The sequence below is a fragment of the Oncorhynchus keta genome, unplaced genomic scaffold (assembly GCF_023373465.1).
Source record: "Oncorhynchus keta strain PuntledgeMale-10-30-2019 unplaced genomic scaffold, Oket_V2 Un_scaffold_3956_pilon_pilon, whole genome shotgun sequence".
NCBI classification, from domain to species: Eukaryota; Metazoa; Chordata; class Actinopteri; order Salmoniformes; family Salmonidae; genus Oncorhynchus; species Oncorhynchus keta.
Genome location: NW_026290928.1, coordinates 88,367 through 114,918, shown reverse-complemented (window position 1 = coordinate 114,918; position 26,552 = coordinate 88,367). Strand labels below are relative to the sequence as shown.

Below are 26,552 nucleotides of genomic sequence, written 5' to 3'. Positions count from 1 at the left end.
GCTTTTAATGAGTTCTATGTTCTCTCTTCTCCATTGGTCAGAGGAACACCAGAGCTTTTAATGAGTTCTATCTTCTCTCTTCTCCATTGGTCAGAGTAACACCGGAGCTTTTAATGAGTTCTATGTTCTCTCTTCTCCATTGGTCAGAGTAACACCGGAGCTTTTAATGAGTTCTATGTTCTCTCTTCTCCATTGGTCAGAGTAACACCGGAGCTTTTAATGAGTTCTATGTTCTCTCTTCTCCATTGGTCAGAGTAACACCGGAGCTTTTAATGAGTTCTATCTTCTCTCTTCTCCATTGGTCAGAGTAACACCGGAGCTTTTAATGAGTTCTATGTTCTCTCTTCTCCATTGGTCAGAGGAACACCGGAGCTTTTAATGAGTTCTATGTTCTCTCTTCCCCATTGGTCAGAGGAACACCGGAGCTTTTAATGAGTTCTATCTTCTCTCTTCTCCATTGGTCAGAGGAACACCGGAGCTTTTAATGAGTTCTATGTTCTCTCTTCTCCATTGGTCAGAGGAACACCGGAGCTTTTAATGAGTTCTATGTTCTCTCTTCTCCATTGGTCAGAGGAACACCGGAGCTTTTAATGAGTTCTATGTTCTCTCTTCTCCATTGGTCAGAGGAACACCGGAGCTTTTAATGAGTTCTATCTTCTCTCTTCTCCATTGGTCAGAGTAACACCGGAGCTTTTAATGAGTTCTATGTTCTCTCTTCTCCATTGGTCAGAGGAACACCGGAGCTTTTAATGAGTTCTATGTTCTCTCTTCTCCATTGGTCAGAGGAACACCGGAGCTTTTAATGAGTTCTATGTTCTCTCTTCTCCATTGGTCAGAGTAACACCGGAGCTTTTAATGAGTTCTATGTTCTCTCTTCTCCATTGGTCAGAGTAACACCGGAGCTTTTAATGAGTTCTATGTTCTCTCTTCTCCATTGGTCAGAGTAACACCGGAGCTTTTAATGAGTTCTATGTTCTCTCTTCCCCATTGGTCAGAGGAACACCGGAGCTTTTAATGAGTTCTATGTTCTCTCTTCTGCTATGATACAAAACAGATACATTCACTTTATTTTCTGTTTCGTGACAGGATCTCTGAGTCTGATATGACGTCGATACATCTTGGGGGATTTCCTGTAAGCAGATGATAAAACCATGCGCTGATCTAATTGGATTAAAAAAATAATGAAAAAAAAAAACACTTGACAGGAAGTTCATTTGGATGTTGGAGAAAAACTCAATATTGTGTCAGATGCTGTCTTTATGTTACTGACAAAACTCTCAGAATGCATATAGAATCTCAAGGCCTTCAGAATGTTATACAGCCATCACTAACACAGAGAGGCTGCTGCCTACATACAGACTCATCGGCCACTTTAATAAATGGATCACTAGTCACTTTAATAATGCCACTTTAATAATGTTTACATATCTTGCACTACTCATCTCATATGTATATACTGTATTTTATACCATCTATTGCATCTTGCCTATGCCGCTCTGTCATTGTTCATCCATATATTTATATGTATATATTCTTATTCCATTCCTTTACTTAGATTTGTGTGTATTAGGTAGTTGTTGTGGAATTGTCAGATTACTTGTTAGATATTACTGCACTGTCGGAAGTAGCAGCACAAGCATTTCGCTACACTCGCAATATCTGCGAACCATGTGTATGTGACCAATACATTATGATTTGATTTGAATGGTTTAGTTTAGTTGATGAGGAGCAACATTAGCCGCTGTACATGCAGAAGCTACCCTTCCTGTGGTCCACAAATAGAACTGAACAGAAATACAAAAAAAGTTCACACTTTTTTAGCTGAGTTCTGAAACTAAAATGTGTGATAAATATCAACATAGTTAGAAGAGGACCAGCTACCCCCCTAGAAGAGGACCAGCTACCCCCTTGAGGAGGACCAGCTACCCCCTAGAGGAGGACCAGCTACCCCCTAGAGGAGGTCGAGCTACCTCGCGAGAGGAGGACCAGCTACCTTCTAGAGGAGGACCAGCTACCCCCTAGAAGAGGACCAGCTACCCCCCTAGAGGAGGACCAGCTACCCCCTAGAGGAGGACCAGCTACCCCCTAGAAGAGGACCAGCTACCCCCCTAGAGGAGGACCAGCTACCCCCCAAGAGGAGGTCCAGCTACCTCCCTAGAGGAGGACCAGCTACCTTCTAGAGGAGGACCAGCTACCTCCCTAGAGGAGGACCAGCTACCCCCCTAGAGGAGGACCAGCTACCCCCCTAGAGGAGGACCAGCTACCCCCCTAGAGGAGGATCAGCTACCCCCTAGAAGAGGACCAACTACCCCTTAGAGGGGGACCAGCTACCCCCTAGAGGAGGACCAGCTACCCCCCTAGAAGAGGACCAGCTACCCCCCCTAGAGGAGAACCAGCTACCCCCCAAGCGGAGGTCCAGCAACCTCCCTAGAGGAGGATCAGCTACCTTCTAGAGGAGGACCAGCTACCCCCCAGAGGAGGACCAGCTACCCCCCTAGAGGAGGACCAGCTACCCCCCTAGAAGAGGACCAGCTACCCCCCTAGAAGAGGACCAGCTACCCCCTAGAGGAGGACCAGCTACCCCCTAGAAGAGGACCAGCTACCCCCCTAGAGGAGGACCAGCTACCCCCCTAGAAGAGGACCAGCTACCCCCCTAGAGGAGGACCAGCTACCCCCTAGAGGAGGACCAGCTACCTTCTAGAGGAGGACCAGCTACCCCATAGAGGAGGACCAGCAACCCCCTAGAGGAGGACCAGCTACCCACTAGAGGAGGACGAGCTACCCCCCTAGAGGAGGACCAGCTACCCCCCTAGAGGAGGACCAGCTACCTCCCTAGAGGAGGACCAGCTATGCTACCCCTAGAGGAGGACCAGCTACCCGCCAAGAGGAGGTCCAGCTACCCCCTAGAGGAGGACCAGCTACCCCCTAGAAGAGGACCAGCTACCCCCCTAGAGGAGGACCAGCTACCCCCCTAGAAGAGGACCAGCTACCCCCCTAGAGGAGGACCAGCTACCCCCTAGAGGAGGACCAGCTACCCCCTAGAAGAGGACCAGCTATCCCCCTAGAGGAGGACCAGCTACCCCCCTAGAAGAGGACCAGCTACCCCCCTAGAGGAGGACCAGCTACCCCCTAGAGGAGGACCAGCTACCCCCTAGAGGAGGACCAGCTACCTTCTAGAGGAGGACCAGCTACCCCATAGAGGAGGACCAGCTACCCCCCTAGAGGAGGACCAGCTACCCCCCTAGAGGAGGACCAGCTACCTCCCTAGAGGAGGACCAGCTACGCTACCCCTAGAGGAGGACCAGCTAGCCGCCAAGAGGAGGTCCAGCTACCTCCCTAGAGGAGGACCAGCTACCCCCCTAGAGGAGGACCAGCTACCACCTAGAGGAGGACCAGCTACCCCCTAGAGGAGGACCAGCTACCCCCCTAGAGGAGGACCAGCTACCCCCTAGAGGAGGACCAGCTACCCACTAGAGGAGGACCAGCTACCCCCTAGAAGAGGACCAGCTACCCCCTAGAGGAGGACCAGCTACCCCCCTAGAGGAGGACCAGCTACCCCCTAGAAGAGGACCAGCTACCCCCCTAGAGGAGGACCAGCTACCCCCCTAGAGGAGGACCAGCTACCCCCTAGAGGAGGACCAGCTACCCCCTAGAGGAGGACCAGCTACCTTCTAGAGGAGGACCAGCTACCCCATAGAGGAGGACCAGCAACCCCCTAGAGGAGGACCAGCTACCCACTAGAGGAGGACGAGCTACCCCCTAGAGGAGGACCAGCTACCCCCCTAGAGGAGGACCAGCTACCTCCCTAGAGGAGGACCAGCTACGCTACCCCTAGAGGAGGACCAGCTAGCCGCCAAGAGGAGGTCCAGCTACCTCCCTAGAGGAGGACCAGCTACCCCCCTAGAGGAGGACCAGCTACCACCTAGAGGAGGACCAGCTACCCCCTAGAGGAGGACCAGCTACCCCCCTAGAGGAGGACCAGCTACCCCCTAGAGGAGGACCAGCTACCTTCGAGAGGAGGACCAGCTACCTCCCTAGAGGAGGACCAGCTACCCCCCTAGAGGAGGACCAGCTACCCCCTAGAGGAGGACCAGCTACCCTACCCCCTAGAGGAGGACCAGCTACCCCCCAAGAGGAGGACCAGCTACCTCCCTAGAGGAGGACCAGCTACCTTCGAGAGGAGGACCAGCTACCTCCCTAGAGGAGGACCAGCTACCTCCCTATTTAAGGACCAGCTACCCCCCTAGAGGAGGACCATATACCCCCTAGAGGAGGACCATATACCCCCTAGAGGAGGACCAGCTACCCCCCTAGACGAGGACCAGATACCCCCTAGAAGAGGACCAGATACCCCCCTAGAGAAGGACCAGCTACCCCCCTAGAGGAGGACCAGCTACCCCCTAGAGGAGGACCAGATACCCCCCTAGAGGAGGACCAGGCCTACTCTCTGTCTCAGTCTAGACAGACAAGCCTGCTCTCTGTCTCAGTCTAGACAGACAAGCCTACTCTCTGTCTCAGTCGAGACGGACAAGCCTGCTGTCTGTCTCAGTCTAGACAGACAAGCCTGCTGTCTGTCTCAGTCGAGACGGATAAGCCTGCTCTCTGTCTCAGTCTAGACAGACAAGCCTACTCTCTGTCTCAGTCTAGACAGACAAGCCTACTCTCTGTCTCAGTCTAGACGGACAAGCTAACTGCTTCTGGATTCCATGAATAGGTCTACATCGCCTGCCCTTTGGAGTGGACGGTCTCGTAGACGACTGGTTTAGTTTGACCTGTGTAATCCATATACATGGAAAAGTCACAGTATGTAGCCTGAACGTTTCATGTAATATGAGACATGTTCTAAATGGAATCCTTGGGATGTCCCAACTCTGACGTCACCCCGTTGAAGTTGATATTTAAAATGGTTAAGGGTTAAGGGTTAAGGTGTTGATGTAGTTCTGACCTTGAGCTGTTGTCTAATAATGTTCTGTATTATGTCATGTTTCATGTTCTGTGTTGGACCCCAGGAAGAGTAGCTGCTGCTTTCTCAACAGCTAATTGGGAATCCTAATAACATACCAAATACCAAAGGTTATGGTTAAGGTAAGGGTAGGATAGGATAGGGGTTACGGTTAGGGTTTATTGTATGTATGTCCCAAGGATCCCAACTTGCACTTGTGACGAGTCCATTTTCAAAGTCTAGGGAGACATCTGTTGGTGAAGGGAGACAAGCACTAGTTTTATGTGTCTGAACTGAGCCCGTCCAGACAAACCATTAGTCTTGGGGGAAACCTCATGCCTTGCAAAATGTTTGTCCTGATTTTTACCCCAATGCCTACACATTTGTACTCTTTGTCCCACTTTTATACTGTTTTCCAAATGCAGGTGAAATTGTGTTCCCATAAACCACCTCACAGGCTATGCATGTGTTGGCCACTAGATGTCACTAGACCCCTTCAAATCTGAACAATGAGCCTTTGCTCAGGACCACACGTTTGCTAATGTTGTTGCCCCCCTCCACTACAATAGTGTTTGCCACATGGCCCAGAATAGAACCCAATGATGCCGAGTTAAACAAAATAATATTAACACACGACAAAGACAAATAAAATACACAAGAGTGAAGCTAATTTGTTCTTAACTGACTTGCCGAGTTAAATAAAGTTAAAATAAAAAATATATATGCCTTTATTTATCATATGGCTCTGACTTGGTGTACAGGGAGAATACCTTAAGAATGGCCCATGTTCTGAATTCTGTCGATGTACATTTCAAAAGTGTTGAACAAATAGTTATATTAACTACATCCGTCCCAGCTCACTCATTAATAAGGTCTTAATCGAAATGACGGATTGCCTCTTATCCGCTCGTTGTCCCCTTATGCCAAATTTTGTACATGTCAAATGTCAGTAGAAACCACATTTGTTTAAGCAAATCAGCCATATTAGCTATGTTATTATTTTTTTCGGGAATGTAGTGAAGTAAAAGTAAAAGTCATAAAAAATATAAATAGTAGAGTAAAGTACAGATACTCACAAAAACGACTTAAGTAGTACTTTAAAGTATTTTTTACTTAAGTACTTTACACCATTGTATGTCACCGTTATAGTGCAATTAATGTATTGTGTAGTGTTGTGTAGTGGCTTTGCTGGCATAAATAAATAAAAAATACAATTGTTTGCCTCACCAATATTTACATGCTAAAATCGCCACTGCTGTGAACTCGGGGGGGCACGAGCTCCGAGTGTCAAAAATCAATTTGAACGGTCATCCAACTAGGAATTCCATCTCCGGAACTCGGGCCTGAAGCTCAATGACGTCATGATTTGACCTCTTATTTTTCCGAGTTCACAGTTGTTTTGAACGCGGCAGTAGTGTACAGTATGTGAAGGTTTTCTGTGAGAGTGTCAGTGTAATTAGTGTGTGTGAGTGTGAGTATAGTGTTTTTGTAGATTTCCATGAACAATTTTGTTGCTAAACCGTAAATGAACAACGTCAAAGCCAGGAGGGGGGTGCAATTTCGCTTTTCGAGTATGCGCTCTGTACCTTTAGGAAAGTAGTATACTCCTCGCGTCCTCTCTGCGTTCCCCGTCGTCTCCTTCTCTGAAACCCATTGGATGAGAAAGTCAGAGGCCCCGCCCCTCTTAACTTCTTCTCCAATGGACTTTGAGAAGGAGACGAGGAGAGAGCAGAGAGGACGCGAGGAGTAATGTTTTGAATTGAGATCTTCACATAGTCTCAGACTCGACCAGCTGAAATTGCGTTGTAATTACGTCGAGCTTCTGAGACGGAGCTGTTGTTGGAATGTGCTTGTGTACATCATTTTGTTGTGTACGTTGAATATACAGAGAATATCGGATCTATATCTATACATGTTGTATTAAATACGTTTCGGGAATTGTGTCATTTGGAGAATCATGGGCCGTGAGTGGAGAAGCGATTGCGTTTTAAATCTCGTCAGGAGACTATTCTTCTCTCAGTCTCACCTCTTGTCCGAGAGCTTTTGACTGCGCCGAACCAGCTTATATAGGCTGGAGCGGGTTTTTATTCGTTTCTGCATCAAGTCAAGCTCTTTTCCACTCGTTCGGTGAATAGTTAACTAAAGCGAAATTATTTGTATTCAAATAGCCGAGGATTTTATATTCAAAGAGCCCGAGATTTTCTTTCAACTCTTTAAAGTTCAGGAGCTGTCCAGCTTGACCGTCAGACTGACCAGTTACTCAGTTGTCCAGAAAAATGGAGTCTGTTATTGAGAAGGAATGCAGTGCACTGGGGGGACTTTTCCAGAGTGTGATAGGCGACATGAAAGTAAGTCAAACTTATGCCGTTCTGAATCATTGTGTTTATAACAGTGTACATGGGATAGATAGATACTTATCTAACTCCATATGAACTCATTCAGTAACCTGTGCTGTAGGAATGGCCACTAAGGTCAGCTAATAGCTAAGTAGATAACGTTAACTGGCTGTCTGTTATTTTTTTAACACTTGTTTCAGATAATAACAAGGCATGCATCATCATCGTGTCATGGCTAGTGTAAGGATAATATCTACATATCCCATTATCAACACTAGCTGCTCGCTTTCTCTTCAGGCCGAACAGAGAGCTATGAAGCCAAATGACTGAAGTTTATGGAGGCAAACAAACATACTAGAATGGGGTTATACATGGATGAGGCTTGGGTGGTTTCTTCCAATGTCAAATGCACTGTTATGCTATAACATCTATATTCTTCACCTCTGAATCTATTGTTGCTGTGGGTATCTAGGTTATTGTTCAGCAGGAGGTCTCTCTGCCTTCAAGGCTCTTGAAATATTAATCGGCTACTGATGCTAAGGAGCTGTGTGTGTTTGTATGGGTGTGTGTTTCGCTCTCTCTTTCTCTCCTCTCTTTCTCTCCTCTTTCTCTCCTCTCTCTCTCTCTCTCTCTTTCTCTCCTCTCTCCCTCTCTCTCTCCTCTCTTTCTCTCCTCTCTCTTCTCTCTCTCTCTCTCTCTCTCTCTCTCTCCTCTCTCTCTCTTTCCTCTCACTCTCTCTCTCTCTCTCTCTCTCTCTCTCTCTCCTCTCTCTCTCTCTCTCTCTCTCCTCTCTCTCTTCTCTCCTCTCTCTCTCTCTCTCCACTCTCACTCACTCTCTCTCTGTCTCCTGTGTTATGGCGGTATAGTGTTACACAGGGTGGCATTCCTAAGGTCACTAATGCTACAAATCATTTTCAGACACAGCATCCTTACTTATCTTCTCCTCGGCCTCCCGGATGGCAGCGTAGTCTGACTATTACACTACTCAACTCCAATCACATTTTATTGGTCACATACACGTGTTTAGCAGATGTTATTGCGGGTGTAGCGAAATGCTTGTGCTTCTAGCTCCGACAGTGCAGTAATATCTAACAGTTTCACAACATATACCCAAAATACAGGTAAATCTAAGTAAGGAATGGATTAAGACTATATATACACATGTGTCAGAGCGGCATTGGACTAAGATACAGTGGCATAGTATAGAATACAGTATATAAATATGAGATGGGTGTTTCAATATTTACACATAACTAAAGTGACTAAGATACAGTAGACTAGTATAGAATACAGTATATACACATGAGATGGGTGTTTCAATATTTACACATAACTAAAGTGACTAAGATACAGTGACATAGTATAGAATACAGTATATACACATGAGATGGGTGTTTCAATATTTACACATAACTAAAGTGACTAAGATACAGTGACATAGTATAGAATACAGTATATACACATGAGATGGGTGAAGCTATATTTACAAACAATTAAAGTGACAAAGATACAGTAGAATAGTATAGAGTACAGTTTACACATATGAGATGGGTGAAGCTATATTTACAAACAATTAAAGTGACAAAGATATAGTATAGAGTACATGCAAGATATGTAAACATTATTAAAGTGGCATTATTAAAGTGGCTCGTGTTTTATTTCCTTATAGTGGCCAGTGATTCCTAATCTATGTCTATAGGCAGCCGCCTCTGATGTGCTGGAGATGACTGTTTATAGCAGTCTGGTGACCTTGAGATAGAAGCTGTTTTTCAGTCACTCGGTCCCTGCTATGATGCACCTGTACTGACCTCGTCTTCTGGATTATAGCGGGGCGAACAGGCAGTGGTTTGGGTGGTTGTTGTCCTTGATGAACTTTTTGGCCTTCCTGTGGCATCGGGTGGTTGTTGTCCTTGATGATCTTTATTGACTTCCTGTGGCATCGGGTGGTTGTTGTCCTTGATGATCTTTTTGGCCTTCCTGTGGCATCGGGTGGTTGTTGTCCTTGATTATCTTTTTGGCCTTCCTATGGTATCGGGTGGTTGTTGTCCTTGATTATCTTTTTGGCCTTCCTATGGCATCGGGTGTTGTAGGTGTCCAGGAGGGAGGAAAGTTTGCCCCCAGTAATGCGCTGGGCAGACCGCACCACCCTCTGGAGAGCCCTGCGGTTGTAGGCGGTGCAGTTGCCGTACCAGGCGGTGATACAGCCCAACAGGATGCTCTCAATTGTGCATCTGTAGAAGTTTGTGAGGGTTTTAGGTGACAAGCCAATTTTCTTCAGCCTCCTGAGGTTTAAGAGGCGTTGTTGCACCTTCTTCACCACACTGTCTGTGTGGGTGGACCATTTCAGTTGGTCAGTGATGTGTACGCCGAGGAACATGAAGTTTTCCATCACCTTTTCCACTGCGGTCCCACTGATGTGGATAGGGGGGTGCTCCCTCTGCTGTTTCCTGAAGTCCACGATCATCTCCTTAGTTTTGTTGACGTTGAGTGAGAGGATATTTTCCTGACACCACACTCCCAGAGCCCTCACCTCCTCCCTTTAGGCTGTCTCGTTGTTGGTAATCAAGCCTACTACTGTTGTGTCGTCTGCAAACTTGATGATTGAGTTGGAGGTGTGCTTGGCCACGCAGTTGTAGGTGAACAGGGAGTACAGAAGGGGGCTGAGGACGCACCCTTGTGGGGCCTCAGTGTTGAAGATCAGTGAAGTGAAGGTGTTGTTTCCTACCTTCACCAGCTGGGTGCAGCCCGTCAGGAAGTCCAGGACCCAGTTGCACAGGGCGGGGTTCAGACCCAGGGCCTCGAGCTTGATGATGAGCTTGGAGGGTACTATGGTGTTGAATGCTGAGCTGTAGTCAATGAACAGCATTCTCACATAGGTATTCCTCTTGTCAGCCTTGCGAGGGTTAACACGTTTAAATGTCTTACTCACGTCGGCCACGGAGAAGGAGGTGGGGGGGTGCAGTCCTTGGTAGCGGGCCGCGTCGGTGGCACTGTATTATCCTCAAAGCGAGGGAAGAAGATGTTCAGGCTGTCCGGGTGGCAAGACGTCGGTGTCCGCGACGTGGCTGGTTTGCCTTTTATAATCCGTGATTGTCTGTAGACCCTGCCATATACGTCTCGTGTCTGAGCCGTTGAACTGGGACTCATCTTTGTCCCTATAGCGACGTTTAACCTGCTTGACTGCTTTGCAGAGGGAATAACTCCACTGTGTGTATTCTTCCATATTCCCAGTCTTCTTGCCCTGGTTAAATGCGGTGGTTCAGGCTTTCCACGGTTTCTGGTTGGGGTAGGTTTTAATAGTCACAGTGGGTACCACATCTCCTATGCACTTCCTGATAAACTCATTCACCGTATCGGTATATGTGTCGATATTATTGTTTGAAGCTACTCTGAACATATCCCGATCCGCGTGATCAAAACAATCTTGAAACGTCGATTACAATTGGTCAGTCCAGCGTTGAATAGTCCTCAAGACAGGTGCTTCCTGTTTGAGTTTCTGCCTATAGGAGGGGAGGAGCAAGATGGAATCGTGGTCAGATTTGCCGAATGGAGGGTGGGGGAGGGCCCTCCATTACCATGTGTTTATTACTGTGTGTTTATTACTGTGTGTTTATTACCGTGTGTTCATTACTGTGTGTTCATTACCGTGTGTTCATTACCGTGTGTTCATTACCGTGTGTTCATTACCGTGTGTTCATTACCGTGTGTTTATTACTGTGTGTTTATTACTGTGTGTTTATTACTGTGTGTTTATTACTGTGTGTTTATTACTGTGTGTTTATTACTGTGTGTTTATTACTGTGTGTTCATTACTGTGTGTTCATTACTGTGTGTTCATTACTGTGTGTTCATGTTTATTACTGTGTGTTCATTACTGTGTGTTTATTACTGTGTGTTTATTACTGTGTGTTTATTACTGTGTGTTCATTACTGTGTGTTCATTACTGTGTGTTCATTACTGTGTGTTCATTACCGTGTGTTCATTACTGTCTGTTCACAAAATATAGTCAATATAAAGTCTAATAGGTTGTCCATCGTCACTTTGATGAACAGATCTGGCTTGGAAAATAGCATTTTTTTTTATCTCAATGGGACACTAGGTAAAATAAAGGTTTTTAAAAGAAAAAGTGTTTTTTCTGTGTGTGTGTGTTGTTATCATGTTGTTTTGTGTTTCTGACAGATGTTGTGCTCAGGGAAAACAAGATGTTCTGATATTCCTGTACTTTGTGTTTGTTTCCACAGAACAGCTACCCCATCTGGGAAGACTTTATCAGCAAGGCTGGGAAACTACAATCTCAACTCAGGTGAGTCATCATTATTACCACAGGTGTAGACCCTTAGACCACAGTCAGGACCATCTCATTATTACCACAGGTATAGACCCTTAGACCTAACTACTCACTACTACCTCTATCCACCTCTCTGGTGATCTCTGTTGGGTAGAATCACTACTACCTCTACCCACCTCTCTGGTGATCTCTGTTGGGTAGAATCACTACTACCTCTACCCACCTCTCTTGATCTCTGTTGGGTAGAATCACTTACCTCTACCCACCTCTCTGGTGATCTCTGTGTAAAATCACTACTACCTCTACCCACCTCTCTGGTGATCTCTGTTGGGTAGAATCACTAGACCTCTCTGGTGATCTCTGCTGGGTAGAATCACTACTACCTCTACCCACCTCTCTGGTGATCTCTGTTGGGTAGAATCACTACTACCTCTACCCACCTCTCTGGTGATCTCTGTTGGGTAGAATCACTACTACCTCTACCCACCTCTCTGGTGATCTCTGCTGGGTAGAATCACTACTACCTCTACCCACCTCTCTGGTGATCTCTGTTGGGTAGAATCACTTACCTCTACCCACCTCTCTGGTGATCTCTGCTGGGTAGAATCACTACTAGTCTACCCACCTCTCTGGTGATCTCTGCTGGGTAGAATCACTACTACCTCTATCCACCTCTCTGGTGATCTCTGCTGGGTAGAATCACTTACCTCTACCCACCTCTCTGGTGATCTCTGTTGGGTAGAATCACTACTACCTCTACCCACCTCTCTGGTGATCTCTGTTGGGTAGAATCACTACTACCTCTACCCACCTCTCTGGTGATCTCTGTTGGGTAGAATCACTACTACCTCTATCCACCTCTCTGGTGATCTCTGTTGGGTAGAATCACTACTACCTCTACCCACCTCTCTGGTGATCTCTGTTGGGTAGAATCACTACTACCTCTATCCACCTCTCTGGTGATCTCTGCTGGGTAGAATCACTACTACCTCTACCCACCTCTCTGGTGATCTCTGTTGGGTAGAATCACTACTACCTCTATCCACCTCTCTGGTGATCTCTGCTGGGTAGAATCACTACTACCTCTACCCACCTCTCTGGTGATCTCTGTTGGGTAGAATCACTACTACCTCTACCCACCTCTCTGGTGATCTCTGTTGGGTAGAATCACTACTACCTCTATCCACCTCTCTGGTGATCTCTGCTGGGTAGAATCACTACTACCTCTACCCACCTCTCTGGTGATCTCTGCTGGGTAGAATCACTACTACCTCTACCCACCTCTCTGGTGATCTCTGTTGGGTAGAATCACTACTACCTCTACCCACCTCTCTGGTGATCTCTGCTGGGTAGAATCACTACTACCTCTACCCACCTCTCTGGTGATCTCTGCTGGGTAGAATCACTACTACCTCTACCCACCTCTCTGGTGATCTCTGTTGGGTAGAATCACTACTACCTCTACCCACCTCTCTGGTGATCTCTGTTGGGTAGAATCACTACTACCTCTACCCACCTCTCTGGTGATCTCTGCTGGGCAGAATCACTACTACCTCTACCCACCTCTCTGGTGATCTCTGTTGGGTAGAATCACTACTACCTCTACCCACCTCTCTGGTGATCTCTGCTGGGTAGAATCACCCAGTCTAGCTACTACCTCTACCCACCTCTCTGGTGATCTCTGTTGGGTAGAATCACTACTACCTCTACCCACCTCTCTGGTGATCTCTGTTGGGTAGAATCACTACTACCTCTACCCACCTCTCTGGTGATCTCTGCTGGGTAGAATCACTACTACCTCTACCCACCTCTCTGGTGATCTCTGCTGGGTAGAATCACTACTACCTCTACCCACCTCTCTGGTGATCTCTGCTGGGTAGAATCACTACTACCTCTACCCACCTCTCTGGTGATCTCTGTTGGGTAGAATCACTACTACCTCTACCCACCTCTCTGGTGATCTCTGTTGGGTAGAATCACTACTACCTCTACCCACCTCTCTGGTGATCTCTGTTGGGTAGAATCACTACTACCTCTACCCACCTCTCTGGTGATCTCTGTTGGGTAGAATCACTACTACCTCTACCCACCTCTCTGGTGATCTCTGTTGGGTAGAATCACTACTACCTCTACCCACCTCTCTGGTGATCTCTGTTGGGTAGAATCACTACTACCTCTACCCACCTCTCTGGTGATCTCTGTTGGGTAGAATCACTACTACCTCTACCCACCTCTCTGGTGATCTCTGCTGGGTAGAATTGGAGGACAGGCTGCATGACAGTGTGTCTTACTCTGTAATAATGTTAGGGTAGGGTTAAGTGCTCTGTAATTTAGCTGTCCTCTTCCACACTGCCTTCTAGGAAGTTCTAATAATAGTTTTTAAATCCATTAGTTGCTTTTTTGTAGCACAATGTTTGTCTTTATAACTTCCCCCAACATAATGTTTCAAATAATATTTGGTATTTGTGTATTACTGTGTAATCACAGTATGTGTACGTCCCAAATTGCATTCTATTCCCTATATAGTGCACAGTAGTATCCAACAGAGACTAACACAACCAGAGGTTTCCCCTGTAGTGGCTCTCCTCTCCCTTTAAATAGAATGGAATGTGCTTGTGGAGAGTGTGCGTCTGTATGTCCTTTTGTGTGTGTGGGCGAGTGCATGTGTGTGTATTTTTCCGCCAGAGACTAGCAACACACCCTTGTGTGTAGTGGTTAGCTCCAACCCGCTACAACACAGTCTGTGGTAATACCATTACAGGTTGACAAGGACAGTGTTGTTCATTCCTGGTCAAACGGATCTTAGTCATTTCATATCACCTTTTGAGTTGATAAAGAATTCTGTTGTTCTGGGACAGACTCTACATCCCAAATGGCACCCTATTCCCTATATAGGGCACTCCCTATACAGGGCACTACTTTTGACCAGGACCCATTTAAAAACTCTAGTTTTGTCAAGTCGGTTAGGACATCTACTTTGTGCATGACACAAGTCATTTTTCCAACAGTTGTTTACAGACAGATTATTTCACTTATAATTCACTGTATCACAATTCCAGTGGGTCAGAAGTTTACATACACTAAGTTGACTGTGCCTTTAAACAGCTTGGAAAATTCCGGAAAATTATGTCATGGCTTTAGAAGCTTCTGATAGGCTAATTGACATAATTTGAGTCAATTGGAGGTGTAAATGTGGATGTATTTCAAGGCCTACCTTCAAACTCAGTGCCTCTTTGCTTGACATCATGGGAAAATCAAAAGAAATCAGCCAAGACCTCAGAAAAAAAATTGTAGACAGCTCTAGACCTTACTGGTCTGACAGACACATGTGTTTTCGTATCTACGTCAACTACAGTCACCATGACTACTGGCATTGTTCTCAGTGTTCCAGAGGTGTGTTCGTGTGTCGTGTGTTTGCATAGTACACGGTTTCTGGTTTTGTTTGCGTCACATAGCCTGGAGACTGATAGTACTCCCATCCCATGTAGATGTAATCCAAGACCAGTTAACAATCGTGTGTGTGTGTGCGTCACAGAGAAACTACTGCTGATATCCAAGACTACTCGTTAACAGCCCTGCCTAGGTCTGACTAAGCCCTGACCCTGAGATCTGAATCACGTGACGTACCTCAGTCAAAGCACAGGGACTCTGATGAGCTACCTAGATTTCAGCCAGACAAGACATTCCAAACATTTCAGCAGCCTCGCCATTCAGACTTATAGTTCTACTGTGATGAAAAGCTGAACGCTGTAGACCCTATCACTGCCTGTTATCACGGTCATTAAGGGTCATTAACAGAGATGTTAAAGTGAGGCCCGTGGCCAGACAGACAGAGAGGAAACACATTCTTATTGTCTTGTTGTGAATGAACGTCAGCTAACAGTATAGGCCTAATAACGCTATAATAACTAGCAGCCCCTGGCCATTTCCCTTGAAACAACAGTAGATCTCAGATAGAGATAGCTAACGGCTTCAACCAGGCCCAACAGTAGATCTCAGATAGAGATAGCTAACGGCTTCAACCAGGCCCAACAGTAGATCTCAGATAGAGATGGCTAACAGCTTCAACCAGGCCCAACAGTAGATCTCAGATAGAGATGGCTAACAGCTTCAACCAGGCCCAACAGTAGATCTCAGATAGAGATGGCTAACAGCTTCAACCAGGCCCAACAGTAGATCTCAGATAGAGATGGCTAACAGCTTCAACCAGGCCCAACAGTAGATCTCAGATAGAGATAGCTAACAGCATCAACCAGGCCCAACAGTAGATCTCAGATAGAGATGGCTAACAGCTTCAACCAGGCCCAACAGTAGATCTCAGATAGAGATAGCTAACGGCTTCAACCAGGCCCAACAGTAGATCTCAGATAGAGATAGCTAACAGCTTCAACCAGGCCCAACAGTAGATCTCAGATAGAGATGGCTAACAGCTTCAACCAGGCCCAACAGTAGATCTCAGATAGAGATAGCTAACGGCTTCAACCAGGCCCAACAGTAGATCTCAGATAGAGATAGCTAACAGCTTCAACCAGGCCCAACAGTAGATCTCAGATAGAGATGGCTAACAGCTTCAACCAGGCCCAACAGTAGATCTCAGATAGAGATAGCTAACAGCTTCAACCAGGCCCAACAGTAGATCTCAGATAGAGATGGCTAACAGCTTCAACCAGGCCCAACAGTAGATCTCAGATAGAGATGGCTAACAGCGTTATAAGCGCCATGCTCTACCAACTGTGCTAGAAGGACCAGATAGAGATAGCAACTAGGCCCAACAGTAGATCTCAGATAGAGATAGCGCAAGGCTACAACCAGGCCCAACAGTAGATCTCAGATAGAGATAGCTAACGGCTTCAACCAGGCCCAACAGTAGATCTCAGATAGAGATAGCTAACAGCTTCAACCAGGCCCAACAGTAGATCTCAGATAGAGATGGCTAACAGCTTCAACCAGGCCCAACAGTAGATCTCAGATAGAGATAGCTAACAGCTTCAACCAGGCCCAACAGTAGATCTCAGATAGAGATGGCTAACAGCTTCAACCAGGCCCAACAGTAGATCTCAGATAGAGATGGCTAACAGCGTTACAAGCGCCATGCTCTACCAACTGTGCTACAGAAGGACCAGATAGAGATAGCGCAAGGCTACAACCAGGCCCAACAGTAGATCTCAGATAGAGATAGCGCAAGGCTACAACCAGGCCCAACAGTAGATCTCAGATAGAGATAGCTAACGGCTTCAACCAGGCCCAACAGTAGATCTCAGATAGAGATAGCTAACGGCTTCAACCAGGCCCAACAGTAGATCTCAGATAGAGATAGCACAAGGCTACAACCAGGCCCAACAGTAGATCTCAGATAGAGATAGCTCAAGGCTTCAACCAGGCCCAACAGTAGATATATATATATATATATATGCCATTTAGCAGACGCTTTTATCCAAAGCGACTTACAGTCATGTGTGCATACATTCTACGTATGGGTGGTCCCGGGAATCGAACCCACTACCCTGGCGTTACAAGCGCCATGCTCTACCAACTGTGCTACAGAAGGACCAGATAGAGATAGCGCAAGGCTACAACCAGGCCCAACAGTAGATCTCAGATAGAGATAGCTCAAGGCTACAACCAGGCCCAACAGTAGATCTCAGATAGAGATAGCTAACGGCTTCAACCAGGCCCAACAGTAGATCTCAGATAGAGATAGCTAACAGCTTCAACCAGGCCCAACAGTAGATCTCAGATAGAGATAGCTAACGGCTTCAACCAGGCCCAACAGTAGATCTCAGATAGAGATGGCTAACAGCTTCAACCAGGCCCAACAGTAGATCTCAGATAGCTCAAGGCTTCAACCAGGCCCAACAGTAGATCTCAGATAGCTCAAGGCTTCAACCAGGCCCAAAAGTAGATCTCAGATAGAGATGGCTAAAGGCTTCAACCAGGCCCAACAGTATTTGCTGTTGGGCCTACTACTTTTGTATCGTACTGCACCATAGGGAATAAGGGCGCTGTTTGGGACGCTGCCAATGGCTAATCATGTGCCCGGTCGGTTGGTCGGTACATGTGTGTTCACTTCAGTTAAGAGTCGTTTAAAGGAGGGCCAAAACGTGACCAGCTGGGTTCTGTTTCTGTTTCCAGGGCGACCGTGGTTGCAGCTGCAGCGTTCCTGGATGCCTTTCAGAAAGTGGCTGACCTGGCCACCAACACACGAGGTAGGACCATGTCCCCGTCCAGGGGGGGTGGGGGGGTGCAGGAGGTAGGACCATGACCCTGTTCAGGGATGATGGGATGGGGGGAGATGAGGTGCAGGAGGTCTTGACCAGAGGCACTCATACAGCCCCATAGACAATGGGAGCAGAATCGTCGGAATGAGGAAGTCTGTTCTACTGTTCTGTTGTCCTGTTGTTCATACTGAACGTTCTGTGATCCTGTGTGAAGTTGAACATCCTGGCTGAGGTGGATTTATTAGGCTATAATTATCCCACTACAACATGTGGTAATGACTAGACTATAGTTAGCCCACTACAACATGTGGTAATTATTAGACTATAGTTAGCCCACTACACTACAACATGTGGTAATTATTAGACTATAGTTAGCCCACTACAACATGTGGTAATGACTAGACTATAGTTAGCCCACTACAACATGTGGTAATTATTAGACTATAGTTAGCCCACTACACTACAACATGTGGTAATTATTAGACTATAGTTAGCCCACTACAACATGTGGTAATTATTAGACTATAGTTAGCCCACTACACTACAACATGTGGTAATTATTAGACTATAGTTAGCCCACTACAACATGTGGTAATTATTAGACTATAGTTAGCCCACTACAACATGTGGTAATTATTAGACTATAGTTAGCCCACTACAACATGTGGTAATTATTAGACTATAGTTAGCCCACTACAACATGTGGTAATTATTAGACTATAGTTAGCCCACTACAACATGTGGTAATTATTAGACTATAGTTAGCCCACTACAACATGTGGTAATTATTAGACTATAGTTAGCCCACTACAACATGTGGTAATTATTAGACTGTAGTTAGCCCACTACAACATGTGGTAATTATTAGACTATAGTTAGCCCACTACAACATGTGGTAATTATTAGACTATAGTTAGCCCACTGCACTACAACATGTGGTAATTATTAGACTATAGTTAGCCCACTACAACATGTGGTAATTATTAGACTATAGTTAGCCCACTACATCATGTGGTAATTATTAGATTATAGTTAGCCCACTGCACAAACATGTGGTAATTATTAGACTATAGTTAGCCCACTACAACATGTGGTAATTATTAGACTATAGTTAGCCCACTACACTACAACATGTGGTAATTATTAGACTATAGTTAGCCCACTACAACATGTGGTAATTACTAGACTATAGTTAGCCCACTACAACATGTGGTAATTATTAGACTATAGTTAGCCCACTACAACATGTGGTAATTACTAGACTATAGTTAGCCCACTACAACATGTGGTAATTATTAGACTATAGTTAGCCCACTACAACATGTGGTAATTATTAGACTATAGTTAGCCCACTGCACTACAACATGTGGTAATTATTAGACTATAGTTAGCCCACTACAACATGTGGTAATTACTAGACTATAGTTAGCCCACTACAACATGTGGTAATTATTAGACTATAGTTAGCCCACTACAACATGTGGTAATGACTAGACTATAGTTAGCCCACTACAACATGTGGTAATTATTAGACTATAGTTAGCCCACTACAACATGTGGTAATTATTAGACTATAGTTAGCCCACTACAACATGTGGTAATTATTAGACTATAGTTAGCCCACTACACTACAACATGTGGTAATTATTAGACTATAGTTAGCCCACTACAACATGTGGTAATTATTAGACTATAGTTAGCCCACTACAACATGTGGTAATTATTAGACTATAGTTAGCCCACTACAACATGTGGTAATTACTAGACTATAGTTAGCCCACTACAACATGTGGTAATTACTAGACTATAGTTAGCCCACTACAACATGTGGTAATTATTAGACTATAGTTAGCCCACTGCACTACAACATGTGGTAATTATTAGACTATAGTTAGCCCACTACACTACAACATGTGGTAATTACTAGACTATAGTTAGCCCACTACATCATGTGGTAATTATTAGACTATAGTTAGCCCACTACAACATGTGGTAATTATTAGGCTATAGTTAGCCCACTACACTACAACATGTGGTAATTATTAGACTATAGTTAGCCCACTACAACATGTGGTACTAACTATAGTTAGTACAACATGTGGTAATTATGAGACTATAGTTAGCCCACTACAACATGTGGTAATTATTAGACTATAGTTAGCCCACTACAACAACATGTGGTAATTATTAGACTATAGTTAGCCCACTGCAACATGTGGTAATTATTAGGCTATAGTTAGCCCACTACACTACAACATGTGGTAATTATTAGACTATAGTTAGCCCACTACACTACAACATGTGGTAATTATTAGACTATAGTTAGCCCACTACAACATGTGGTAATTATTAGACTATAGTTAGCCCACTGTGCTACAACGTGGTCATTTTCGTCTTGTTCCCATTCCCTATTGGTTCAGGGGTCATTCTGTTTTAAAACCCTGGGAGTTCCACCACGTTAGCCAAGCACCTGAGCTCACTGGCTGACAGGGGACAGGGGAAGGGGCATAACCCCATAACCCCTGGTCTTCAGAGGGCTTTTGCCTTTGTGTTGAATGGGGGGTAGTTGGCTGTGGAATGTTTCAGGTCCTCAGAGTAAAGATTATAGAAAGACTAGTGTTAACCTATCAGCATCCTACCACACAGTGATTCTTGACTCCTTGCAGTACTATGGCTAATGGTTTCTTGAGCAGCCTGCTTGAATGATTTGGGCCCCGGACCTGTCTGCTGGTGCAGTGGCGGCCATGTTGTTTTAAGGGGGTTGAACAGGGGTGGGGAATATGAAGGGATCAGGTGGTTGATCCTGTGGGTAGTAAATCCCTCAGGCTGCTGTTTGAAGCCGTGACACCGCCCTCTCTCTGCCCACACGGCCCTCTCCACCCTGCCTACCACTGATCACACACACACACACACACACACACACACACACACACACACACACACACACACACACACACACACACACACACACACACACACACACACACACACACACCACATCTGGCATCAGTAGGCTACACTTCCTCACACAGGGAACTGGCGATGGGGGAAGATAATCGATACAGCTACATGTCGGGATAAACATTTTTACGATACATCGTATCGTTTTGATAATATCGCATTATTTTTGTGCTAGTTGTCTGTACCTGCACCAAAACTCCAGTATTTATGAGATGCTGGCTGTAGAAGGAGTTGCTGGCTGTAGGAGTTGCTGGCTGTAGAAGGAGTTGCTGGCTGTAGAAGGAGTTGCTGGCTGTAGAAGGAGTTGCTGGCTGTAGAAGGAGTTGCTGGCTGTAGAAGGAGTTGCTGGCTGTAGAAGGAGTTGCTGGCTGTAGGGAGTTGCTGGCTGTAGAAGGAGTTGCTGGCTGTAGGAGTTGCTGGCTGTAGAAGGAGTTGCTGGCTGTAGAAGGAGTTGCTGGCTGTAGAAGGAGTTGCTGGCTGTAGGAGTTGCTGGCTGTAGAAGGAGTTGCTGGCTGTAGGAGTTGCTGGCTGTATGAAGAGATGCTGGCTGTAGAAAATCCTTTCTCATCCCGGCAGGCTGACACTTCCAGCTGTACACAGGGCTATTAATAGGAGCTCAGCGACACACACATTCGTCAGGCACCGTAGGAACAGACACACACACACACACACACACACACACACACACACACACACACACACACACACACACACACACACACACACACACACACACACACACACACACACACACACACAAGTCTTTTCCTGTAGCCACTCCGGCTGGTTTAAGGACAGAAGCAGTACTAGAGTTTTATGATGACTGATGATGCAGGAGTATCAGAGCAGAGGAGCCCCAGTCAGAGAGATAACACTAGATTATAGTAGTAGAGTCAGAGAGGTAACACTAGATTATAGTAGTAGAGTCAGAGAGGTAACACTAGATTATAGTAGTAGAGTCAGAGAGGTAACACTAGATTATAGTAGTAGAGTCAGAGAGGTAACACTAGGTTATAGTAGTAGAGTCAGAGAGGTAACACTAGGTTATAGTAGTAGAGTCAGAGAGGTATCACTAGGTTATAGTAGTAGAGTCAGAGAGGTATCACTAGGTTATAGTAGTAGAGTCAGAGAGGTATCACTAGGTTATAGTAGTAGAGTCAGAGAGGTATCACTAGGTTATAGTAGTAGAGTCAGAGAGGTAACACTAGGTTATAGTAGTAGAGTCAGAGAGGTAACACTAGGTTATAGTAGTAGAGTCAGAGAGGTAACACTAGGTTATAGTAGTAGAGTCAGAGAGGTAACACTAGGTTATAGTAGTAGTCAGAGCGGTATCACTAGGTTATAGTAGTAGAGTCAAGAGGTAACTAGGTTATAGTAGTAGAGTCAGAGAGGTAACACTAGGTTATAGTAGTAGAGTCAGAGAGAACACTAGGTTATAGTAGTAGAGTCAGAGAGTAACACTAGGTTATAGTAGTAGAGTCAGAGAGGTAACACTAGGTTATAGTAGTAGAGTGAGAGAGGTAACACTAGGTTATAGTAGTAGAGTCAGAGTAACACTAGGTTATAGTAGTAGAGTCAGAGAGGTATCACTAGGTTATAGTAGTAGAGTCAGAGAGGTAACACTAGGTTATAGTAGTAGAGTCAGAGAGGTAACACTAGATTATAGTAGTAGAGTCAGAGAGGTAACACTAGGTTATAGTAGTAGAGTCAGAGAGGTATCACTAGATTATAGTAGTAGAGTCAGAGAGGTAACACTAGATTATAGTAGTAGAGTCAGAGAGGTAACACTAGGTTATAGTAGTAGAGTCAGAGAGGTAACACTAGATTATAGTAGTAGAGTCAGAGAGGTAACACTAGATTATAGTAGTAGAGTGAGAGAGGTATCACTAGATTATAGTAGTAGAGTCAGAGAGGTAACACTAGGTTATAGTAGTAGAGTCAGAGAGGTATCACTAGGTTATAGTAGTAGAGTCAGAGAGGTATCACTAGGTTATAGTAGTAGAGTGAGAGAGGTAACACTAGGTTATAGTAGTAGAGTCAGTTAGAGAGTGTAGTACGAGCTGTCTCCATGGCAACTATCAGTATTTAGGAAGGTTAGGCCCTCCAGGTCTGAGTAATAGGACATAGACTGTATGTACTGTATAACCCCAGTGTTATTTATCCCCCAGGTCGTTGCTGTAAGTGAGAACGTGTTCTCAGTCAACTTACCTGGTAAAATAATGGATAAATATATATATATATTTTTTTTTTTAAATACACACTTAACTACGACAGTATATCCATAACAATACCCTGTAAATCAGAGAAGGAAGTGAGTGAGTTTGTCGTTATAACCTGTACATACCTGCTTTACACTCATCAAATGCTTTCAATAGCGTTGTTTCGCCTCACACGATTTTTGGCACGAATTAAAGACATCAATAAAGTTTTTTTGAATTTTTCTTTTTGAATGACCTTATCATTTCATCTATTTCCTCCCAGACTTGGACTGGTGACAGACGACTGCAGATGAGATACAGTCTTCATGTTGTGGGCTTGCAGTACGTCGATATTAGTCCCGCATTGATGTTCGTTCAGATTTTACAAGATACTTTATTGAGACAGGAATGTGACCTCATCAACTCATATAAAACTATAGTTTAAAATATGAAATGAGTGGTTGAGGGTGTTGAGGTTAGATATAGAGTATATAGGCCTACACCTGTTATCATCTTATTTGGAGAGGTTTAAACTACGGGAAGTAAGGCTAGATTGAAAAAATACATTGTTGTCAACATTTTTATTTCCCCAAGAACGTAAAGTCGACACAGCTTTCTTACTCTGAAGTAATAAGAATGTCAATTAAAGGATCCTCACAAAGAACAACCGCTTGCATACAAGTATTACTGTGTTTAATGTGCCAGGGTTTATTGTAGTCACCTTTCATGGACAGATGGGTACAGTAACACTCCGGCTTTGATTGGATCAGTCAGAGGGTTTACCTGAGGACAGGTGTTCTGTTCTGTTCTATTCTCTTCTGTTCTGTTATCTTCTGTTGTGTTCTGTTCTGTTATGTTCTGTTCTGTTCTGTTATGTTCTGTTGTGTTCTGTTCTCTTGTGTTCTGTTCTGTGTTCTGTTCTGTTCTGTTGTGTTCTGTTCTGTTCTGTTCTTGTGTTCTGTTCTGTTCTCTTCTGTTCTCTTCTGTTCTGTTCTGTTGTGTTCTGTTCTGTTATGTTCTGTTCTGTTCTGTTCTGTTCTGTTCTCTTCTCTTCTGTTGTGTTCTGTTCTCTTGTGTTCTGTTCTGTTCTCTTCTCTTCTCTTCTGTTCTCTTCTGTTATGTTCTGTTCTGTTCTCTCCTGTTCTGTTCTGTTCTGTTCTGTTGTGTTCTGTTCTCTTGTGTTCTGTTCTGTTCTGTTCTGTTGTGTTCTGTTCTGTTCTCTTCTGTTGTGTTCTGTTGTGTTCTGTTCTGTTGTGTTCTGTTCTGTTCTCTTCTGTTCTGTTCTCTTCTGTTGTGTTCTGTTCTCTTGTGTTCTGTTCTCTTGTGTTCTGTTCTGTTCTCTTGTGTTCTGTTGTGTTCTGTTCTCTTGTGTTCTGTTCTGTTCTGTTGTGTTCTGTTCTGTTGTGTTCTGTTCTGTTCTGTTCTGTTCTGATCTGTCCTCTTCTGATCTGTCCTGTTCTGTTGTGTTCTGATCTGTTCTCTTCTGATCTGTTCTCCTCTGATCTGTTGTTCTGTTCAGGCTTACGTATAAGTACAAGGGGTTGTTTAGTAGTCTGAAAAAGACATTCAAGTGTAGTTTACTTTTCTCTTAACTGGCTCCTCTTTAAAGGGAGTGTTTATCTCTCTTTACCACTGCAAGGGTTTGTGTTGTTTCCCAAAGCAATATTCTAGGTTTTACTCCCACCTTTAAGACTCACGATGTTTTCCAAACCCACACTGTTTTCACAGCTTCATAGCATGAGCAAAGATGAGTCACATCCTGTCAACAGAAAGTTGAAACCCTGCCACATGGTAGAGGAGATGGACTGTCTAGTTGAAACCCTGTCACATGGTAGAGGAGATGGACTGTCTAGTTGAAACCCTGTCACATGGTAGAGGAGATGGACTGTCTAGTTGAAACCCTGTCACATGGTAGAGGAGGTGGACTGTCTAGTTGAAACCCTGTCACATGGTAGAGGAGGTGGACTGTCTAGTTGAAACCCTGTCACATGGTAGAGGAGGTGGACTGTCTAGTTGAAACCCTGTCACATGGTAGAGGAGGTGGACTGTCTAGTTGAAACCCTGTCACATGGTAGAGGAGGTGGACTGTCTAGTTGAAACCCTGTCACATGGTAGAGGAGGTGGACTGTCTAGTTGAAACCATGTCACATGGTAGAGGAGGTGGACTGTCTAGTTGAAACCCTGCCACATGGTAGAGGAGGTGGACTGTCTAGTTGAAACCCTGCCACATGGTAGAGGAGGTGGACTGTCTAGTTGAAACCCTGCCACATGGTAGAGGAGGTGGACTGTCTAGTTGAAACCCTGTCACATGGTAGAGGAGATGGACTGTCTAGTTGAAACCCTGTCACATGGTAGAGGAGGTGGACTGTCTAGTTGAAACCCTGTCACATGGTAGAGGAGGTGGACTGTCTAGTTGAAACCCTGTCACATGGTAGAGGAGGTGGACTGTCTAGTTGAAACCATGTCACATGGTAGAGGAGGTGGACTGTCTAGTTGAAACCCTGTCACATGGTAGAGGAGGTGGACTGTCTAGTTGAAACCCTGCCACATGGTAGAGGAGATGGACTGTCTAGTTGAAACCCTGTCACATGGTAGAGGAGGTGGACTGTCTAGTTGAAACCCTGTCACATGGTAGAGGAGGTGGACTGTCTAGTTGAAACCATGTCACATGGTAGAGGAGGTGGACTGTGTAGTTGAAACCCTGTCACATGGTAGAGGAGGTGGACTGTCTAGTTGAAACCCTGTCACATGGTAGAGGAGATGGACTGTCTAGTTGAAACCCTGCCACATGGTAGAGGAGGTGGACTGTCTAGTTGAAACCCTGTCACATGGTAGAGGAGGTGGACTGTCTAGTTGAAACCCTGTCACATGGTAGAGGAGGTGGACTGTCTAGTTGAAACCCTGTCACATGGTAGAGGAGGTGGACTGTCTAGTTGAAACCCTGCCACATGGTAGAGGAGGTGGACTGTCTAGTTGAAACCCTGTCACATGGTAGAGGAGGTGGACTGTCTAGTTGAAACCCTGTCACATGGTAGAGGAGGTGTACTGTCTAGTTGAAACCCTGTCACATGGTAGAGGAGGTGGACTGTCTAGTTGAAACCCTGTCACATGGTAGAGGAGGTGGACTGTCTAGTTGAAACCCTGTCACATGGTAGAGGAGGTGGACTGTCTAGTTGAAACCCTGTCACATGGCAGAGGAGGTGGACTGTATGTTGAATGATGAAATTAGAGGCTCTGCGACGGCAGGAGTGGAACTCTTCTGTTTGCTTTGGCCGTGTCAGCTGCTGAGTCACAGTTTTATAATGTTAGTAGAATCCTCTGCTATTTGTGTTTCTTCACCTTCATCCAGTCACTCAACACCTTGGTATCCAGCCAGGGTTTTCACTCTCTCTTCTGTTCTCCGAGTCCATCAGCCTTTTCAGCTCTCCCACTTTACCTTAGTTAGAAGAGTTCTGGGCTGTTTCCCTTGAATGAGATGGTTTACAATCAATTTGTTAACTGTTAAATTGGATGTTCACAGATGTGATTCACAGACTTGTTAACACTTGCGTTATGTAAATCCAGGAGTGGCCTGCGTTTTACAGGGAAGACATTTGAAAATATACCTT

The 26,552-nt window shown here is 45.1% G+C and overlaps 1 protein-coding gene and 1 long non-coding RNA gene across 38 annotated transcripts; both read left to right on the top strand.

Annotated features, from left to right (window-relative positions):
• Positions 1 to 20,360: 20,360 nt before the first annotated feature.
• On the top strand, positions 20,361 to 23,806 carry LOC127928782 (uncharacterized). Of its 28 annotated transcripts, none has more exons than XR_008132209.1 (4): positions 20,361 to 22,053; positions 22,307 to 22,461; positions 22,528 to 22,593; positions 22,693 to 23,806. XR_008132209.1 is itself a non-coding variant. In XM_052516132.1 (4 exons), exons 1-4 carry the CDS (start codon positions 21,573 to 21,575, stop codon positions 22,789 to 22,791), a joined length of 966 nt encoding a protein of 321 aa, XP_052372092.1. In that variant the 5' UTR covers positions 20,361 to 21,572; the 3' UTR covers positions 22,792 to 23,806. The 28 variants fall into 28 exon arrangements, 11 of the variants coding, with proteins under 11 accessions (XP_052372092.1, XP_052372096.1, XP_052372093.1 ...); XR_008132210.1 differs by lacking the exon at positions 22,528 to 22,593 and adding an exon at positions 22,495 to 22,527; XM_052516132.1 differs by adding an exon at positions 22,211 to 22,276 and having other exon boundaries at positions 20,361 to 21,878; positions 21,945 to 22,053; positions 22,307 to 23,806.
• Positions 23,807 to 24,386: 580 nt separating this feature from the next.
• LOC127928786 (uncharacterized) lies at positions 24,387 to 26,405 on the top strand. Of its 10 annotated transcripts, XR_008132219.1 has the most exons (6): positions 24,387 to 25,064; positions 25,225 to 25,384; positions 25,505 to 25,584; positions 25,745 to 25,864; positions 25,905 to 25,984; positions 26,025 to 26,405. It is a non-coding gene; the product is annotated as an uncharacterized LOC127928786 (long non-coding RNA). The 10 variants fall into 10 exon arrangements; XR_008132217.1 differs by having other exon boundaries at positions 25,305 to 25,384; positions 25,905 to 26,405; XR_008132221.1 differs by having other exon boundaries at positions 25,545 to 25,664; positions 25,785 to 25,864; positions 25,905 to 26,405.
• Positions 26,406 to 26,552: the final 147 nt, after the last annotated feature.

Bases quoted from the DNA above. Each gene is read 5' to 3' on its own strand.
- LOC127928782 (XM_052516127.1), top strand. From the start codon at position 21,573: ATGATGCAGGAGTATCAGAGCAGAGGAGCCCCAGTCAGAGAGATAACA. The intron at 22,054-22,210 runs GTTATAGTAGTA...GAGTAACACTAG, and splicing joins AGTCAGAGAGGTAACACTAG to GTTATAGTAGTAGAGTCAGA. The intron at 22,277-22,306 runs GTTATAGTAGTA...GAGTAACACTAG, and splicing joins AGTGAGAGAGGTAACACTAG to GTTATAGTAGTAGAGTCAGA.